At 43.4% G+C, this 21,113-nt stretch overlaps 1 protein-coding gene across 2 annotated transcripts in view; it reads left to right on the top strand.

The window, feature by feature from the left end:
- ARHGAP35 (Rho GTPase activating protein 35) overlaps window positions 1-21,113 on the top strand; it is a 117,181-nt gene that overhangs the window by 68,827 nt on the left and 27,241 nt on the right. The window contains exon 4 of one of the 2 annotated variants that reach the window (XM_036012458.1): window positions 3,176-3,436. The exons of the other annotated variant lie outside the window; for it this stretch is intronic. Within the exon in view, the coding sequence (XP_035868351.1) occupies window positions 3,176-3,231 (56 nt within the window). The 3' untranslated portion in view covers window positions 3,232-3,436. Of the gene's footprint in view, window positions 1-3,175; window positions 3,437-21,113 lie in introns of those variants that run through there. 2 annotated transcript variants of the gene reach the window in all.

The raw sequence follows: 21,113 nt of genomic DNA on the forward strand, positions 1-21,113 counted from the left end.
CAGTAAGGGGAGTTCTGCTACCTATTTGTGGCTTTGTATTTCCTACCTTTCAGGGGGTACAGGGGGTCCTGGCAAGGGGGTGTGTGGGTATACAAAGCTATCTCACCCTTTCTTTGAGCAGCCGGATTTTTCCCATCTGCAAAGTGTGCCTGGCTGGAATAATCTTGAATCTTTCCAGGACCTCGTGGTATAGCTCTGCTCTTTGCTGTGGTTTCAGAGTTGAGACTGTGGTTAGCAGAGATCTTGATAACGCCATGGTTTTTACTTGCCCGGTCACCATAGGGCATTGCCCTCTGATTAACTTTTGGCCATTGGTAGCACAGATAAGTTGTTCTTATTGACAACTAGCAGTGAGACTCCAAAATGAAAGGTTCAGCCCTGTGGGCCGTTGGGGAAGGGAAGAAAGACGAGGCAGCATCCAGCAGCAGGCTCTTCCCCTCGTATCTCTGAGGGCGATCTGGAAGCCCTGTGGCCAGGACTTGAGGGCTGTGGCTGTAGATCAGCTTGTCTGCATTGTTTGCAGGTCAGAGGTGGCCCTGACTCCTCTACACAAATGGAAGCCCTCTATAAAAATGGTCTTTGAGAGAATACTTAGAGCTGTGACCTTCCTTCTGGTTTAGCTCATTTGCCTGCGTAAATGAGCAAAGTGCTTTCTGCATGACAGATTTAAATTTCACCGCTAATTGAGGGTAGCATCTTCAGGGAAAAATGCTTGCCATTAGATCAGAGGCCTTTGGGAGACAGCCAGGCAACAAACACATCAGGGCAGATCAAAGCAGGGGGTGGAGATAGGGAGAGTGCAGAGTGCAAGTGTTGTTGGTAACGTGGGACGGGCCACAGGGAAGCCCAGTGAAGACTTTGCCTTGTGTCTGTGTGACCATGTGCCTGTGCCGGTACGTGTTATGTTTGGCGGCCTTTCCCCTTTAGTTTCTTGCCACTGAATAATCTGCTCAGGATGAATGAACCTGGAGCCAAACTGCCTGGGTTCAGACCTTTGCTGCTTCTGAACAAAAGTTTAACCTCTTTGTGACTCAGTTTCCTTGACTGTAAAATGAAGATAAAGAATAATACTTTGAGTCTTGAGATGATTCAGTATGTTAAAGACCTAATACTAGTACCTGGCAGGCTATAAATGATCAGTTAGCATTTACTGCTATTAACCATTATTGGCACTGTCTGAGACGCACCTTCTGCTCTAGTTGGGCCTCTCAGTTGCTGGGGCCCCATTTGTCAAGCCCTCCTGGCCCCTGGGCTTTGTCCCTTTAACACCTGTGCAGAGGCCCGAGCTCTCTTGCAAGGTCTAGCCCAGGCTTCTCCCTTCAGGAGAGTGACTTCCCTTCCTCAGTTCTCACTGGCTGAAAGCAGGGTAGGTGAGGCAAAGCCTCTGGAACCAGGAACACTCCGTTTAAAATTCCAGCTCTGCTACTTCTCTCAGCTAAACTCTTTACACCTCTGAGCTCGGCTTCCTCTGTAAAACACAGCTAATGGTGACAGCTCCTTGTCAGGACTATGAGGGCTAAATGAGATTGAGTGTGTGATTGTGCCAGCCACGTAGTGAGCACTCAGAAAAGGGGAGGGAGCTTGTTATTTTGAGGTGATATCTTTGGTGTTAATGTCTTGCATACCCTCGGATCGCCTCACGGGTTGATTATGAATTCCTGTTCAGATGTTCACTCCTTATTGTCAGGGATCTTCGTTTCTTGTTTTAGATCTTTTCCTGCTTACTTGGCCTGTGGTAAAGACTTGGGAATCTTATTTCCACAGAGATATCTTCATCTCTACTCCACCTTACTCTTTAGATAAGTAGTCATTTGTACATTTATTTCTTTGCCTGGTTGCAGAGGACCAGAGGGCCCAGAACCATGAAGATACTGTCACTTCCTCAGCACATCGCTACAGAGCACCTCGTATATTATGTGCCACGCACTGTTCAAGATACCGATAAACTGTATGGAACAAAACACTAAAAGCCTTGCCCACATGCAGCATACATTACAGTTTAATGAGGGAGACAGACAGTAATAAGTCAAATACAAGGAATCTTCTTGATCAGTGCTCAGGAGAAAAAAATTAGGTAGGCTAGTGGGCATGAAATGTCTGAGGTGAGTGTTAGCATTTTCGATAGGAGGGCTGGGGGCCTGAAGGAAATGAGAGAAGGAGCCATGCCCTTTCCTGGGGAAGAAGCTTTCAGTCAGAGAAACAGAACAGTGGTTGTGGAAGTCCTAAGACTAGAACATTCTTGGTAAAAACCTTGGCTTTTACTCTAAGTGAGGTAAGAAGCCAGTGGAGAGTTAGGGGCAGAGGGACAGTATTTGGCGTTTGTTTAATAAAATAACACTGACCATTATGTGGAACAGTCCTGACCCTTGAGGTCTTGAATGCTTTTGATCTAGCTGTTTTTTGACAAATCTTCCTCCATTCTTCCCATCTTTTGTCTGGACACGTACCCCGTCCCGCATATTATGGGCATGGGTTTGCCTAGGCCCTCGGTTTAGACCTGGAAGGAGGAGGGTTATTATACATCAGCGTGGTTAGCAGTCTGGGTTAGAGTAAAGCTGGGAGAATGCCAGAACAGGTAAGCAGAGGAGTCAGCTCCTGGTCCTGGCTGGCCTTTCAAACCTCGTCTTTCTTCACACTTTTTAGCTTCATGCCCCCACTGCGGTGTTCATCACCATTCTTATTTCCTCACGTGTAGTTTCCCCTTTCGCCTGACAAATCCCTGCTCTTTCTAAAGCCTTCCCACTCCCAACATGCCTCTGTGACAGCACGTTTTTTCTCTCTTGTTAAGGTTAAATGAGGTCATAAGGGTGGGGCCGTGATCTGATAGGATTAGTGTCCTTACCAGAAGACCGGGGCTCTCACCAAATCCTCCAGCACCTTGATTTGGACTTCCTAGCCTCTAGAACTTTGAGAAAATAAATTTCTGTTTTCAAGCAGCCCAACCTGTGGTATTTTGTTGTGGCAACCTGAGCAGACAAATACAGATGGCAAGGTGACTGACGTGGGCCTCAGAACTCCTGCGATCTTTAAGGCAGGGGCTAAGCCTTTCTTCACTTACATGTCCCCATGGGGCTTGGCTCTCCAGGGACCTCAGTCAGGGATCTTTATGTTCACATGACAGAACAGAGCAATTGGGTCAGTAGGAATGGGAATTGAGGCAACAGAAAGTCAAAAGGACTGAGACTGGTGGAAGGAGACGTAGAAGAATACCACTTGAGAATCCTGGTCTAGAAAGATAAGCTCACTCTTTTGTGTAATACTTGGCTCTCAGGTAGTTTATTTGTTTGAAATGTAAGATGACTTGGGTATCAGACAATTCAGTCCCACTTTTCAAACAGAGATGGTGCAAGGCATTGTTATTTCACCCCAGTTTACGTTCTTTCACTCTTGGCTGGAGTCCTTTGACTATTTAAATTTGGTGGCCTCCCAACAGTTTTTCTTTTTTTAAGAAAAAAAAAAACCACAACTTATCTTTTCACGTAAGTGGCAGTTTGGTTGAAATGAGACCTTTGTAGTATGTAGTCCAGAGCTCCTGATAACTGGAACTACAATCAGTGTTTCTGTTTTGTGATCTATTTTTTTGTGTTTCAAAAGCCGCAACAGAAAACTCTTTCTTCTGTTGTTGTCAGGAGCCAGCATTTGGGCCCTGGCAGCAAGAGGGTGTTTTTGCGGAAACTTAATCTGTAAAGAGCAGTTTCACTTCCTGGGCTAGGCTCTCTACCGAGAGCACATATTCCTCTGGAATGGATGGAGTCAGTGAAGGACCTCGAGTCTTCGTTCCCAATTTTCCTGAGCCCTGAAAAATGGGGGTTACGTGTTTGTTGTTGATGCTTTCATGTCACTAGGACTAGAGGAAGAAAAAATAAGGTAAAAATAACCTGCCTGAACTGACCTAAATCCAGCAATTCTTGATTTTAAGAGGTCCCTTGTTTCTAAGCAGCCCCCACCTTTGTGATAACAGCTACTGGGGAGAGGGTCATGGGCAGTCCAGTAAGTGTAGGTATTAATGATTATCTAGCCTAGTTTGGAAAAATGAGCTGAGATGTACATCATCAGCTGGAAGGAATGTCATAGTAGCTGTTTTAACAACAATAATGATGAGGATAATTAACATTTAGGAGGCCTCGTCCTAAGCTCTTTATAAGCATGATTTTATTTCGTCCTCGCCGTGAGGGGCAGAGCGCCAGAGGACTCATCCCGTGCCCACACACAGCTAGCCTTTCAACTGCCTTCTTGGCAGCAATTATGAAAGGCCAACAGCATCTTCCTAATCTGAACCTCACTATTTCATATTTCCTGTATTTTGGGTAAGGAAGCTTTATCTTCAGAGTGATCTTTGAAGGGAAGGACTTAGGAGCATTTAAATGATATAAGCAAGATTACGAGGAACCCCTTAAGCGATTTAAGAAAAAATACTTGTCTTTCTTACAAAATGGAATCTCTATATTATTGTCATACTTTTCTTCTTGAAAAATATTAAGAAGCAAACAATGAGCCTTCATGCTTGCCACCCTGTTATAAGCATCATTTAGCAAGAGGGAGAATTTAGCAGAGTGGTAAGAACAACCGCTGGGGTCAGTCTGGGATGATGCCAGGCCTCGTCCTGCCACCTCATCAGCTCTGTGATTTGGGGCAAGTTACTTACCCTAGCTAAGCCTCAGTTTCCTCATCTGTTAAATGGGAATGATGATTTTAAAAAAAGAAAACAGTATATTGACATATCCATATGTCCTTACACATTTAACCATCTACTTCTAAGCATTTGAGAAATAATTGTGTATACATCTCAGCATACTAATGACAAATGATTCTTAACTGTTCTTAAAGCAAACCTAACACTGCTAGTCAGATGATCCCATCCTTCCATCTTTATGTCTGTTTTGAGCTGTTACATGTGTAGCCGAGCTGTTAGATGATTTATACATCCAAGTAGATTTTCTCAGTTCACATTTGTAAAGTTGGGCATTGTAACCATTTTGCTGTGGTGGCAAGGTGATTGACATAGGCATTGGAACACCTGACTTGGGCGGCGAGGATGTTCAGTGAGCACCTTCAGTAGTCCAGAGCAGTGAACAGGACATGGCCCTGCCATTCAAAGTTGGGAATTGAGAATGGGGGAATGGGTATAGGAGGAGAGATTCGCTTGTGTTCAAAGACTGAGGACCCAGAGCAGGGAGCGTGAATCATTTCCTCTCTCATATCCTTAATTTCTTCAGTGCGGAGTAGAGATTATGTGCCTTACTTATGCTACAGGGTGGGTGATATTGAAGATCAAAAGATAGGCGTGGAAATGTTTGTAAATTCTAAGACTTCTGTGCAGCTATACTTGTCCTGAAGTATGTTGGTCTCATAATTTGGAAAGTAGAAGGCTTTCAGCCACGCTTGAATAGGTGCGTGCTAGGTGCTGTACCTCATCTACTCATGACAGCAACCCTGTGAGGTAGACCTTCTAGTGATTCCCAAAGATGAGAGGTGATTGGCAGCCATGCTTTCCCAGGTCAACAGCTGGCTTATCATAACTTTGGTCTTATTTCTTGCATATCTTGCTTAGTAAAAGATTGTCATCTTTATCTTGACCTGCACTACAGGGGCTCCCAGACTGTGATTTGGTAGCCCAGCAGAGTTGCCTTTAGCATTTGGGGGGTGACAGAAGAGTGCCAGCTTTTGACATTAATATCCCTGCCTAACAAGGACATTAATTTTTTTTAAACTTTTTTGACTGTTATTTCACAAAAGGGAACACTTTGTCGAGTCCACAGTGGGAAAGATGATTTCAGACTGAATACAAGCCCAGCCCACTATTAATTTTTAAAATCATGTGTTTGACACTAAATTCAGGACAGTGTGCAGTGGAAAGAAACGTGTCCCCTCTTAGCCTTCTACTCCAGTCCCTAAACTAGTAGGCCCCCCTTGTCTGGATATAAGCTACACATATTTTAGTCTGTTGCTTGACTTTATTTATAATCTTTCCATATAGAATTTATTCCTTTATTTTCATGGTTGAATTTTCCATTGTTTCTTTTGGCTTCTGGACTTTTGGTATATTTAGAAAGGGTTATCCCACTCCAAGATTATTTATGAAAGTCTACTATAATTTTTTCTTAGGATTTTTTGGCTTTTTTAAAATTGATTTTTAGAGAGGGAGGAAGGGAGAGACAGAAACATGATTCATTGTTCCACTTATTTATATATTCATTGCTTGATTCTTGTGTGTGCCCTGACCAGGGATCACCCCTATAATGTTGGTGTATTGGGGTGATACTCTAAACCATCTGAGCTGCCCGGGCAGAGCTATGACTATTTTTATCTAAAATTTACTTTGTGGATGATGCAACATTATTTCAGTTGTGACAGCAGTGTTTATTGCATAATCTGCCCTTCCTGCACTGATTTGAAAGCCATTTATGATATACACCAACTCCCTGTACACATTGGGGTATCTTTCTGAACCCTCTCATTTTATTTATCTAGCAGGCGAACGACCATCCATCCACGTGCCAGAACTACATTGTTTTAATTCCTGCAGTTTTAGTGGTAGCCACTTTGGAAATTTCTTGGCTTTGTTATTTTTTTATTTTTCCACATGAATTTTAGGGTCTGTTTGTTTAGTTGAAAAAAAATTTCATAATCCTACTGGGCTCATATTAAATCATACATTACCTGTTAATATTTTTATGATGTAATGGCTTCTGTGTTCCTCAGTACCATTTTAAAGTTTTCTTTATAAAGCTCTGGCTTTTTTGTGGGGGGGCATACACATTTAAAAGGGACTAGTAGGGTGTTTGTATAGATGGAGGTTTTTTATTCTTGTACATTAACTTTGTACCCAGACTCTGTGTTGATTTTTTCATTGCTTGTATAATTTTTCACAATTTAATCAGCATTATTTACAAAAATCACTGACGTTAAGTGCACAGTCAGCAAGTTTTGACAAATGGACATAGTTGTACGATCGTCACCACAGTCAGGATGTAGAGGCTTCTTGGGTTTTTTAATTCAGGTAAATAGCTCACAGCATCTGGAATAATTATGATTGACCTCCTTTTCCCCATACTTATTTCTCTGATTTTTTTTCCCTTTCAAGACTCTTTATATTAATTAATAGGACCTCCAGGGCAATGTTAAATACTAGTAATAGATCTTCTTAGCTTGTTTTATGTTAGCTCTTGGAAAGAGATACATTGTTTTCATTTTAAGGATTTACTTATTCATCCATCCTTTTTTCCTAAGATTTTTTTGTTTTCTATCAAGAATGAAGTTAAATTGTATCAAATACCCTTTGAGCTTTTATGAAGATGCAGTCATTATGATTTTTGTCTTTCTATTTAGGAATACATTAAATTACTAATTTTCTACTGTTGACCCACCCTGGCAGCCCTGGAATAAATCATACTTCGTGTGGTATAATGAGAAATAGATATTTGGTTTTCATCCCCAGGTTCGGGCACAGAGCTCCTAAAACCCTTGGAATTTCTGGGGTGATGAGTACCTTATAAACCAAGGCATGATGATTTGATTGGGACTTTCAGCCCTACCTCCAGCCTACTGGGAGGGACAGGAAGCTAGAGACTGAGCTCAAACACCAGCAGCCAAATGATGTAACAGTCATGCCTGCGTAACGAAGGTGGCACGCTCAGTATGGACAGGGAAGCACCATGCCTCTTTCCCCATAACTTGCCCTATGCATCTCTTCCATTTGGCTGTTACTGAGTTGTAAGCTCTATAATAAACTGGAAATGATAGTAAAATGTGTTCCTGAAGAGGAGGTTGTGGGGCACCGTGACTTCTAGCCTGTCAATCAGAAGTACAGGAGGCCAGGACTGGTGACTAGCATCTGAATTGAGGCCAGCCTTGTGTGCTGAGCCCTTAACCTTCGGGGTCTGTGCTAACTCCAAGGACTTAGTGTCAGAATTGAATCGAATTGAATTGTTGAACACCCAGCTGCTAGAGTGTTAGAGAACTGGTCAATATGAGAAAAAACTCACATACATTTGCTGTCAGAAGTGTTGTATGTAAAAACAGATCACTTGGTCATAGGGTATTATTTTTTAATGTGCTGCTTAATACTCTTAATACTCTAAAAACTTAATAGTTTTTGCACTGTACTCATATGCATGGTTACTCTAGAGATTTTCCCTCTTGAATGTTCAAAAATGTTTACTGTCGTTATAGTCAAATGGCATTTTGGCTGGATATAAAATTACTGGGTTAGTCTTTCTTTCCTTGAGGACTTTATAGGCACAATTCCGATGTCTTTTAGCACGGACTGTGCATTTTAAAGATCTGAGGCCACTCTGTTTTGCCTCAATGCCTGAAAGATTTTTTTTTTTTAAAGTTCAATAAGTCTACCAGGACATGTCTTATGAATTGAACCAAGTCCGTTTTCCCTGGAACATGGTGTGATCCCTTTAATCTGTAGATTCAAGTCATCCTGATTTCTGCCCCACAAGTCCCTTACTGGGTTGTCAGAAGTGTCTTGCCTTTTCCACATGGTGTTTTTTGTTTTTTTCCTGTAGTGGAAGAAATACCATTTTTCTTTTCTGTTTCTCTGAGCTCTTCCCCTGAATGTTTTATCTACATTTGTTGTCTTCTGTCCTAAGTGTTTGTGATTCTGCTTTGCATACTTTGTTTCTTAGCAGGAATTGCACTATTTGTTTTTTTAATTCGTGAGAGTACTTTTTTTTTTTTTTTTTTTACTACATGGCAATGTTTTCTGGTGACTGGTCTTTGCAGTTGGTTTTTTCTTGTACCGTCCCTCTTTGCTGGTAGTCTTCCTAGAAATCTTGAACATTAAATTTAAATGCACCACAAAATATAGCTGTATAGTTCAGTATGTGCTGGCTCCTTTTAAAACTGTCATTCATCTTTAAGTAAGGTGATTCCTTCCGAGTCTTACAATTTGAAGAAAATTCTTTTGGGGACTGTCTACCTTAGCAGAAGTTTGTCTTAAATATTCTATGTGTGAGTTGTACTACTAGTGGTTCTCGTCCTCAGACATCTGGAGTTGGCCATTGTAATGTGTTGTTGTCCCCACCGTCCTCCCCCGCCCCCCCGCCACCCCAGCAGTCTGTCTCTGTCACCCTGCCTCCTTGATAGACTGCTTCCTATGGGTTAGACTTGTGTGTCTCATTATTCTTGCCAGACTGGGTCAGAGTGAGCCTCAGTCACCGGTCCCTGAGCCCATTCCCACTGTTTGGAACAATGGATTGCTGCTCTTTCCCCCTTAGAGTGAAGCGTTTACTTTGGAGAAATGGACTCACATGCTTTGTCCAACATCTGTACCAACAGGCATTCTCTTTCATTGCTTTCCCACACCCTTATTTGACCTTTATAGCATCTAGCGGTTCTTACTCATGTATCGGGGTTCGAGGTCACAGATGTCTCTGGTTTTGTCAAAGACGTGATGTTTCTGTTTTGCATTCTGGTTGCTTTTGTGTGGTTCTCCAAACAAAAAGGGGTAAAGTAGTTTTTATTCTGCCACTTTAAAACTAAGTACAGTCTTCTAACTGAAATAAATTTAGCATTCTGAAACACACACACACACACCCACCCCCTTTTTTTTTTTTCCTTACCAGCACTGGTTGGGAAATTGCTGCTTTTGTTTCAAGGCAACTTGATCTTGTCTCAGGAGTGGCTTGAGGGTTTAGTGAAAGGGATGTGCTCAGTTGCTTTCCTGCCCAGTCTCTATCAGTCTGGCTATTTCTGTCTTCCTCTGATTTTATTAGCATTTCAGTTAGATCCCTGTCCTCCGGAACCATTTCTTGTGTATGGATGCCACTCTGCTGAGAAACCTGAGGAAGATGTGTCTCCTCTCCCACCAGGCAGAGTGTGCACAGGAGTAAATGCAGACCCACCTGCCGAAACCGTCGGGACAGGAAGCTGTTGGTGAGCTAGGAGGTGACAGACCCACAGACCCTTGTGGCTTCCTTAGGTCCTATACTGTGGAGAACGTTATATGTTTTCATTTTTGAGGCTACATAAAAAGAATCAAGTTCCTTTTTACACGATTTTTTTTCACCACAGTCTTCATTATTACTATCATTTCTTTTCTAAATGCTACATTTTTTTTTCTCCCATCAACCACAGTATATCATGTTAGGCCAGGTTAAAATTTCAGAGGCAGAGCAAAAATTTCTTTCTTACCCATAATATTTGTCCTGGGGACTGTGCTTTGCATTGTCCTCACTCAGGGACCCAGCTAATAGAGCAGCCCCTGCTTTGAATGGTGCTAGGCACAGAGGGCGAAAGACCTCTGGAGGGTCTCATTCCAGCAATTAAATGCCTCAGCTTCACTTCACTTCTGCTCCTAAGTCATTGGTCAGAACTGCTCACCTGGCTTCACCCAGCCACAGGGGGACAAGGGAGTTCATTCTTCCTTGTTCCCAGGAAAGGAGAGTGGGGCATTGGGACAACCACAGCCACCTGTCAGTTGTCTCCACAGAATCAGCAAGTGTTCCGTTTAGAATTTCTACTGTTTGGATTTGTACATTTTTCTCTTAGCATTCCAGTGGATTGGAATGTTTGTGCCCAACTCTGCATAGACTTCTTGGGTGACCTTACAGAAAGAAAAAGTTCTGAGCTAATTTCTCTATTCCTACTTAACCCCCATATAATCCTATGAAGTAGGGACTGCTGTTTTCCTGTGTTAATGATAAGCTGGTATTGAGGAACATTAAATCATTTCATCAAAAGTGATTTAACTAGCCCCTGGCCAGGTGGCTCAGTCATTTGGAGCATTGTCCAGTACACCAGAAGGTCCTGTATACCAAAAGGCTTCAGGTTTGATTCACAAACCTAGATTTCGGACTCAAACCCCAGTCAGAGTACATATGGGAGGCGACCAGTCAATGTTTCTCTCTCCCCCCAGCCCCACCTTTCCCCTTCCCCCTCTCCCCTTCCCCCTCCCCCTTCCTCTGTCTCTAAAATCAAAAAATATATTCTTGGGTAAGGATTAAATTAAAAAGGTGGTTTAACTAATAAATAGCAGACTCAGCTCAAATGTCCATCTATCCAATTCCAGAGCTCAAGCTCTGAACCTTATTTATTTACACCTTAAGGTCTGAATGTCCTCAACTTTAAAATGAGAGGCTTATTAGACCAGCTCCTGTACAAGGGCCCTGCTGACTTAAAAATCTGCCCCGCTTCCCAGAACAAGCAGCCCTGGTTGTCTGTGCGTTGAATGGTGGCCCTTACAAGATTGGGCCTTTCCTAGAAGCTGGGAACCAGGGCCTGCAACTGAATAATTTAAAGTGGAAGTCTTCATGTGGCAGAGAAACACGAGTCATGGAAGCACGAGCTTTACATTTCTCGTCTGATTGTAACACAGACCTTGACAACCAGCAGTCACGGTGGGTTGATCATTTGTGACCAGACAGCCTGGAGCCAACGTGGTTTGTGGTGGGGGCACGTGCACAGTGGTAAGCCAGGTCTTCCTTTGGCATTCTCAGTAAATCTGGCTGTTGGGACTGGTTTTCAAATAGTCCCCAGCTATTAAACATAAAGCTGGATTTTTTTGCTAGGGCTTTAGTTTTCAAACTCTTTCTTTTTTTTTTTTTTTTTTTAATCTTTTGTAAAGAAGGTATTTTTTTAAGATTTTATTTATTTATTTTTAGAGAGGGAAGGGAGGGAGACAGAGAGAGAGAAACATCAATGTGCGGTTGCTGGGGGTCATGGCCTGCAACCCAGGAATGTACCCTGGCTGGGAATCGAACCTGGGACACTTTGGTTCCCAGCCCGCGCTCAATCCACTGAGCTACGCCAGCCAGAGCTCAAACTCTTTCTTAAAGCTTTTGTTGTTCTTGTAGAATAGGTACTCCTTGTTAAAAATAATCAGACAGAATCTTTAGAAATTGGTGCACTCATGTCCTGTTAGTGGGAATATAAATAGATACGGCCATTAAGAAAAGATAATTTGTCAGTATCAGTTAAAAATTTTCACTCTTATGCCCTTGGTCCTGGCCCTTCTGGGAATTTGTTCTTTGGAAATGGTGGCATACGCATACTAGGTGGGCGTTAAAAGGATAAGGTTTAGCCCTGGCTGGTGTGGCTCAGTGGATTGAGCACTGGCCTACAAACCAAGGGGTCGCCAGTTGGATTCCCAGGCAGGGAACATGCCTGGGTTGCAGGCCAGGTGTCTGGTATGGGGTACATGAGGAACAACCACACACTAATATTTCTCTCTAATATTTCTCTCCCTCTCTTTCTCCCTCCCTTCCCCTCTGTCTAAATATAAATTTTTTAAAAAGTTTAAAGATGAGGTTTTTTGTGTGTACCAATGTTACAAATATGTTCATGACTTAATGAAGTAAGAAAAGCCAGTTTCAAAATAATGCGTGCAGCATGAACCCATTTATAAAGTGGAAAAAAACCTGTGTGAGTATTTATGGCATGCTGGAAACAGCAAAGATTTCAGGGGTGTCTCCAACTGGCTCTGGGAGGACGGGTTTGAGGAAATAGTGGTGTAAGATAGGGCTTTTACTGTTTACTCTCCATGTAATTACTACATTGTATTAAAAGGAATTTAATAATAAGTGTATGTTACTTTTTAAAAAATATTAAACTATAGCATTGTTTAAAATAAAAAGTAAAGTTCCTTTCTTTCTTTCTTTCTTTCTTTCTTTCTTTCTTTCTTTCTTTCTATTCTTTTCTTTTTTTAATCCTCAACCGAGGGCATTTTTTCATTGCTTTTAGAAAGAGGGGTTGGGGGAGGGAGAGAGACATCAATTGGTTGCCTGTCGTAGGCTCCCCAATGGGGGATCGAACCTACAACTTAGGCATGTGCCGCAACAGGGGATTGAACCTCCATTCTTTAGGTGTATAGGATGAGGCTCCAGCCAACTGAGCCACACTGTCCAGGGGGTAAAGTTGCTTTCTCATTCCTCAGAGTTATCTGCTGTTCGGAGTTTGAATTGTTCCCTTGCAGACTTCTTTCCTATGTGGATACATACACATATTGCATGTTACCTGTTTGTACACAAATGGAACAACACTAAATGTATGGTTCTGTGACTTCTTTTTTTCCACCTAAGAATATATTGTGGATATTTTCCCATGTTGGTAGATACAGATAAACTTCTGCTGTTAGTGTTATTTCTACTTCCTTCTCCTCCTCCTGCCCTTGTGTTCACCCCCTTCACTGCATAGTATTTCTGATCTGGGTACATCATCATTTATTTAATCAGCCTTCTGTTGAAAGACATTGTGTGCAGTTTTTTGCTATGAACCGCCCTGCAGCAGGTATCTGTAGGCACATACACACACATACATCTATGCGAATACATCTTTAGGGTAAATATCTCCGAGCGGACTAAAGGGCATGTATGTTTTATAGTTTGATGGGTATTGCCAAAATCCTGATGAGAATACACTCCCATCAACAGTATATGAGAGTGGCATGGTGTTCTTAAAATGATAATGTTAGAATTGGAAGTTGCTTTAAAAACCATGTAGTTCAGCCTTTTGTAGTATGGACGAATCTCACAAACATGCTGAACAAAAGAAGCCAGGAACAAAAGAATGCATACTTCATGATTCTATTTATATAAAGCAGAAAAACAGGTACAACATTTCTCTGCTATTAGAAACCAGAACAGTGGCTCTCTTGGGCAGGGAGGAGAGAGACTGAGAGGAGCTTCTGGAAGACTGGGGCTTTTCTGTCTCTTGATCTGGGTGCTATTTACACAGATGTGTTCGTACGTGAAAATGCATCGCTGTATACTTCTCTATAAATTTACCAATGTGCGTTATACTTTAATAAAAAGTGGGGGGTGGGGGTAGCATCTAGTCCTACTCATTCATTTTTATAGATAAGACCCTGGGAGTTGAAGGGCTTCCCCCTCTCCTGCCATATGCTGGTGAGGTTCCCTGAGAGCCTTATGCTGGAAGCCCCAGCCCTGGCCTGTCTTGCCCAGATTGGACTAGCAATGCTATTGGCACTCAGAAAGGCTGTGAATGTGTGACAGTGTCTCTCACCTTGAGGCCCTTGAAGAAGAATGGTGTCTGAGAGCCAGCTGATGTGTCAAATGGAGTTTCTGGTTTTATAGCTCACGCGGCTGTGTCAGGAAAGATCCAGTGCCAGGCCTCACATCCAGTCCGTGACAAACTCGAGAAGCTTTGCTGCTGAGGAAGAGCCCAGTTCTCTGTTATTCTAGCTTCCTCGTTCATTTCTTTTTCTTGAGCTTTCTTTTCACTGCATCCTAATTCTCTACTCTCCTGCTTCTTCCTGGTTGTTTTCAGGTCAGTCCCTGTTGCAGACCATTTTTTCTTTTACAGTAAAATTGTTTGCTTGGAATAAAAAGGACACAGATTCCTGTTGCACCTTCCCTGGCCCACTCTGGGAGGGGGGTAGAGTGCAGATTCGAAGGAATTGTTTGCCTGGAGGCGTGACCTCACAATGGGAAATTTTCAGCAGCCAGGATTCCTTTATTTCATTGTGTGTGTGGATGTTCTGTCTGGAAACTTTGTACGAGTCAAAGCATAGTTGGATGTTTGAGCATTTCTTCTGATCCAAAATTACCACCTTTGATTAGGAATTGAGATGTATCCTGATCACTTACTGGCATACACACTCTGTAGACCTAGCCAGTGCTGACAGCATATCTCTGTGGAAGGCTCTGTTTTATCACGAGTTAGAAATAATGGCTAAGTTACAGGAGCCTGTCCTCTTAATATAAGACAGCCTCACTAGTGTGATCTGTTCCATGTCTTGACAATACCAGCAGATTTGTGTAAATTTCAGGTAAGTGTGTGGAGACCTCCTTTTACATCTTACGCATTCTCAACACATGGAAGACATGTTACAGGGCATGATCTGCAGTAAGGGGGCACTGGTAAATACAGCACTGGGGGGAGACATTCAAGATAAGGTACTAAAGAAACACCACATTAGTAAGTCCTTGTTTCGAACCAGATTGGGTCTTCTATAATTGGGTACTCTGTAACTAAAATTCCCCAGTCCCTTCACCCTCCCTGTTCCACTCTGGTTTCAGCAACTCCATCTGTCATCACAGCCCCCATAGGAAGCATGCCTACTCCCCGACTGACCATCCATCCATACCTGAACCGACCTCACCTCCCTCCTCGAGGCTTCTGTACCGTTATTTTCTGTGTGCTGTGCCTTGTGGCTTATCTTTTATTATGTTTAGGTTTTCATTTTTCACATCTTTACCTTATCATGTCCAGGAAGGGCACGGCAGTGCTGTTAATTCTTGTATCCCATTATACATGGGGTTTAGTACAGTGTCACCCAGGCGGTATGCTTTCACTAATGATTTATTGCTGTGACACTTGCACCCCAATGCCACCATATGTCCTGCCATACCATGAGTGAGATTATTGTAAGTTGAAACTTTAATTTCTGATTTGTTTTATGAACTTGAGTGGGTGGCATCTTTAAGTCTTTTTCACACTAGCGATTTTCAACCTTTTTCATCTCATGGCACATATAAATGAATTGCTAAAATTCTGTGGTACACCAAAAAATATATTTTTTGCCAATCTAACAAAAAACAATAAGTATAATTTTGATTCATTCACACCAGATGGCCTTTATTATGTTGGCTGTTGTCACTTTTTTATTGGATAGTCTTAAGGGAAAAGACATCAGTGCCTGTAACTAGTCACATATTGCATGTTTTTTAAATTGTTGCTGCACACTGGTTGAAAATCACTGCTTTATGATGTACGTAAGTCAGCCTCCACTGGAAACGGACAGAATGGCTTCCAGGTTCCAGCTGACTCAGCTGCCCCTCTGACTCTGGGGTGGTATTTGCCCAACAGGGCGGTTTTGGTTCAGCAGAGGGCTTGACGTGGCTTATTGGAGCTCAGCAGATGATCTGACCTGGGTTTTAAGGTCAATGTGGGATTTCTGGGAGAAGGAGGAATAGGCACAAGCCAACATGGACCCAGGGTGAGAGCAAGTCTCACAGACTTATAGAAATGAACAGTCTTGTTAGACTTTTGGTAGCCTGGCTCTAAAGTAATTTGCTTCCTCTTCATATTTTGATTCAGTTATCTTAATACCACCTTTTGGTGTCCTCCTGTATTTTGTGACAATTATTTTATCAGCTACTAAATCTTAAAAATTGGTTATTTCCTAATTTTTGTTTTACAGATTTCACTTTCTTGTTTTTATACCAAAATCATGTTTCTTAAATTCTTAGAGCTGGTAGAATTCGTCTTTTTCATCACTGCTCTCTTTACCAGGGCATTTTATAGCCTCACAATGTTCAGTCCTTACTGTCCTAAGAGAGGAATGAGCCAGTTCCCTTAGGTGCTAGAGGTTCATAGATGAATAGGACAGTTCATATTGGCCTAGAAGGGCACTCAGTCTACTGAGGGCTATAGTCAAGGCCAAGTCAGTAAAGGGAGCAATTGCTTGGAACCTTCCCTCTTTCTACAGCCCCAAGGCCCAGCTTCACTTATACACTCAGCAGCTCCAAGGTCCACTGGGCGATCTTTCAGCCTCCTCATTTCCTATTGGATCTTTTAAAGATAGTTTTACTATTTTTTAAAGATTATTTGTTTGTATGTTTGTTTGTTTGTTTGTTTGTTTGTTTTTAGACAGAGGGGAAGGAGAAAGAGAGGGAGAGAAACATCAATGTGTGGTTGCCTCTCATGTACCCCCACCGGGCACCTGGCCTGCAACCCAGTCTTGTGTCCTGACTGGGAATCAAACCAGCAAACCTCCTTTGGTTCACAGGCCAGCCAACAATCCACTGAGCCACACCAGCCAGGGCTATTTTTTTTCTTTTTTGCAAAATGTCTGTGTGGTTTTGAAAAAAGTATTTTATTTAGTAAATTTTAACCACTCCATTGAGATTTTTATTTCATTTTTGTTTAAAATGCAGTTGAAAAAAAATTAAAGTTGAACACCTTTGTAATGTATCAACATTGAATGTTTTAATCCAAGGTCATGATTTCTCTGCCTTTTTTCCCTCATATTTAGTTATTGCTGGGGTGGGGGCATGTAATAATATTGTTTGTTAGCCTATAAATATTTCTGGGCCTGTTGAGAGTACAAGGCATTTTCAGTGCTGAGGAGATCCTGAGGAAGCCTACGTCCAGGTCCCATGGGAGAGGTGGCCACGTGGAAGAGAAAAAGAACAGTTACTAGTTCACAGCAGTGAGTTTGCCCAGCGTCCACAAGGCCTAGGCATTGGGTGGAAGTCAAGGAAGGAAGGAAATCCCTTGAGTTGACTTGGTACATGCCTGGGCTGAGGGCTGGGCCAGAAAGATAAGTTGAATTCTGTAACGGGATGTGGAAGCATCTTCTAGGTACAGGAAGTGGACTGAATAAGAGTCAGGCGTGGAAGTGAGAGGCACTGTTGACCACATGGCTATATTACCCTAGAGTCCTTTGCATGTCAGGATCCAGCATTTGGACTTGGTCATGGGCAGTCAGACCCTCCCTTGGACCCCTAGGATTCAAAGTAAGTGCTTCTGCATGGGGATGGGGAAGGCAGGCCTCCAGGATTTGGGACCCTTCTCCCTTAAGGTTTAAGGTTCAGTTTAAGATTTCATTTGGGACAAGGATATCACTCCAGGGAAAGCTTGTCAACCATCACTATTATCAGTGGGACTGTGGGGTCTGAAGGTTTTCATCCAAGAAGATTTGCTGAACTTCGTCATTTTGAAGCTCCCTGAGTCCTTGTGCCTTCTCACATCAGTCAGCCTAAGTTCTGTCGTTCTTACTACTAAGTGGGTCTGGAGTCTGGGCCCTGCCACTGCCTTTAGTCAGAGTCAGTCTCTCTCTCTCTGTCTCTGTCTCTCTCTCTCTGTCTCCCTCTCCCCTCCCCCTCCCTCTCTCTCTCTCCCTCTTCCCCCCCCCCCCCCCGGCCCTGGTTACAGTCAGAGCCTCTTGGTAATTGATCTTTCTGCTTTTGGTCTCATGTCCTTTCCATCCCTTACTCAAACTGCTGCAGATGTCATTCTAAAATAAATGAGATCACATCACCTTCCCTGGTTTAAAATTCTTCCACCGCTCTCCGTCACCTCCAGGAAGAAGTTCACTGCTGTGGCCAGGCCGTCGTCTAGCCTCACTTCAGCCACACAGATGAGAACTTCGCATGGTTCCTCAGGCTGCCCTGACACTGCTCCCCCGCAGTGCCTTTACTTGCTGTTCCAGAGAAGTTGTCCTTCTCTGGCCAGCCCTCGGAGCGAGGCCGTCCCCATCCCCTGCCGTGCTCTGTAGTGCTCTGTGCTGTCCTCGGTGAACACTTAGAACACTGGACTCCAGTTGTCTTCCTTCCTCAATAGAGCCTAAGTTCTGTGAGGAAGGGACAGGTCTTCATCATTGTACTCTCCAAACCAAGGACACAGGGCTCTGACAAGTGACTGTGAATGACTGAATGGTAAAGAGACATTCAGAAGACCTCCCTCAAGAGTTCCATTCAGTGGAAACAGAAAAGAAGTAAAAAGATGCGTATAATACTGAGGTCTTGAGCAGGACTGTAACATCTGAGTCGGAACAAACTTCCCTGTGTCCTTAGTGTGAGAGGCACAGGGTGTCCTGCTGCCGGTGCAGGGGATGTGTGTGAAGAATTTGAGGTGTAGGGTATTTAAACAGCAGGCTCAGAAGGGAAGGGGCTGTGAGTCAGCAGAGCCCGAAGGAGAACATGAGTGCACTGGGTTGCCAGGGCTACGGGGAGACTTGGTACCCCAGGGTGGACCTGGCCACAAAGCTTCAGATGCATCTTTCCCAACTTTGAGGCAGTGTTCGTCAACCACTTTAGAATTTAGGGTTCAAAATAATATGGAGAGGCAGCATTATTCGTAAGAGGCAGAGTTGTGACAACCCAAGTGTCCCACTAACAATGGTGTCCATACCATGTGGTCCGCCCGTACAACATAGTACAGTCGTACCTCTGTGCCTGCCAGTTTCAGAACTCGTCACACCCTGTGCTCTTCACATTTGGACGAGAAAAAAATCTCAGCACTCGGCGTTGCTCACCACTCGGCGCCCGTCTTTCTCAATGAAACAGAGGTCGGCACGTCAGTCTCATGGTAGCTAGTAAACAGCTCAGTACTCGTCGGTTTGGGCACTCATCATGAGTTCTGGAATGAACTAACAGATCCGAGGTATCACCGGATTATCCGTCCATAAAAAAGAACAAAGTTCCTGTACAGTCAGTCAGCTGTCCATATCTGTGGGTTCTGCACCCTTGTATTCAACCAACCACGGAACAAAAAAGTTACGTTACTGCTGACATGTACTATGTAATTAGGTCTGTGATGGTGTGTGCCTTTACTGAACACGCGCAGACTTTTTCCTTGTCATTCTTCGCTAAACACTACAGAATAACAACTATTCATATGGCATTTACATTGTACTAGGTATTATGGGTAATCTAGAGATGACTTAAAGTATACGGGAGGATGTGTTGGTTTTATGAAAACACTACATCCTTTTATACAAGGGACTTGATTGTCCATGGAGTTTAGTGTCCATGGGGGGTCCTGGAACTGATCCCTGATGGGTGCGAGGGGTGGCTCTGCATGCTGCAGCACGGATGATTCTTGAACACATGCTGTTGAAAGACGCCAGTCATAAAAGATTACATGTTGTAGGATTCCTTTTATTTGGAATGTCCAAAATAGCCAAATCCATAAAGACAGAAAGTAGATTAGTGGTTACCAGGGGCTTTGAGGAGGGAGGAATTTGGAGTGGCTGCTAATGGGCTCAGGGTTTCTTTTTGGGTTGATGAAAATGTTCAGAAATCGATTGTGGTGACAGTTACAGAACTCTGTAAATTTACTTTAAAAACCATTGAATTGTACTTTCTGTGGGTGAGATATATGGTATGTCAATAATGCTATTTAATAATAATAGTAATTAAGCCCTGGCTGGCGTAGCTCAGTGGATTGAGCGCGGGCTGCGAACCAAAGTGTCGCAGGTTCGATTCCCAGTCAGGTACATGCCTAGGTTGCAGGCCATGACCCCCAGCAACTGCACATTGATGGTTCTCTCTCTCTCTCTCTCTCTCTCTCTCTCTCTCTCTCCCTCCCTCCCTCCCTTCCCTCTCTAAAAATAAATAAATAAAATCTTAAAAAAAAAAACCCACTGCCTCATGACCACAAATAAGAATAATTTAAAACGATAATAATGATAATGATAATAATAATAATTGGAGGATAGGTGACTAGATGTTTTACTCCAGGTTTGGTACTTAAAATTTTTCCGTCCACAGCAGCCTGTATTCATTCAGGGGTAGATTCTTAGAGAAGAGACCGACTCTGACAAAGATTCCTCATTGCCTGGTGATTTCCTGTTTCTCTCATGCGCCCTGGGACTGCTGGAGGCACTGAGGCATGATCAACCATAGGGAGCACGCAGGGGTCTGGTGGAGACTGCGTTAGAGTCTCAGGGATGACAAGTGGACATTTACACGGGGGCTAAGCTGAGTGGCAGTGGGCAGACCAATTGAGGACGTTCTCTTCCCTTTAGGGGGTCTAAAGACCAGAGTGCTTGACCCACCTGTCCTGAGCAATACCTGCCAGGTGCATTGTTGCCTGTGGGGCGTCGTTGGCCTCAAAGAGCAGTAAATTTTCTCTCCCGCTGCTCTGAAAGAGACCCTCTCATGCCGCTGTTAGATCTCTGCTACGAGTGTGCCTGCGTCCGGTCCAGCTTCTGAGCCTGTCTCCATCTTCATTTCTCTGCTGCCCTCGCCATCTTCAGGATTCCTCCCTGAGTACATTTTCTGCCCAGGGCAAGGTAAGGCGTCACTGCTGGAGGAACCAAAGGCTCTCTGCTCGTCTGCAGTCCTGTGGCAGTGTCACCCCTCTGTATTGTCTTTGCCACTTTGTCTCTCTTTCCTGCAACACTGCCACACTGTGAGGAACTCAAAGACAGGGACTGGCTCTTCTTTGCCATCACCTGGCACAGTACCTGACCATAGTAGGCACTCAGATGTTTATTGAAGGTGTAAGTGATTTACTCGTCCTCTGTACTAAATAAGATTAGGGCAAATAAAGTTACTAGATTCAAGATGGTCACCTAGGGATCTCCTGTGGGCTAGCGTCCGCCTCCACTTTGGCTTCTCCTTTCCCTTGCCCAGGTTCTTATCTTGCATACAAGTTTTGTTTCACCTTTGAAAGCTGTCCTGCTCCCTGTCACA

Source organism: Phyllostomus discolor, chromosome 12 (genome assembly GCF_004126475.2).
Source record: "Phyllostomus discolor isolate MPI-MPIP mPhyDis1 chromosome 12, mPhyDis1.pri.v3, whole genome shotgun sequence".
NCBI lineage: Eukaryota > Metazoa > Chordata > Mammalia > Chiroptera > Phyllostomidae > Phyllostomus > Phyllostomus discolor.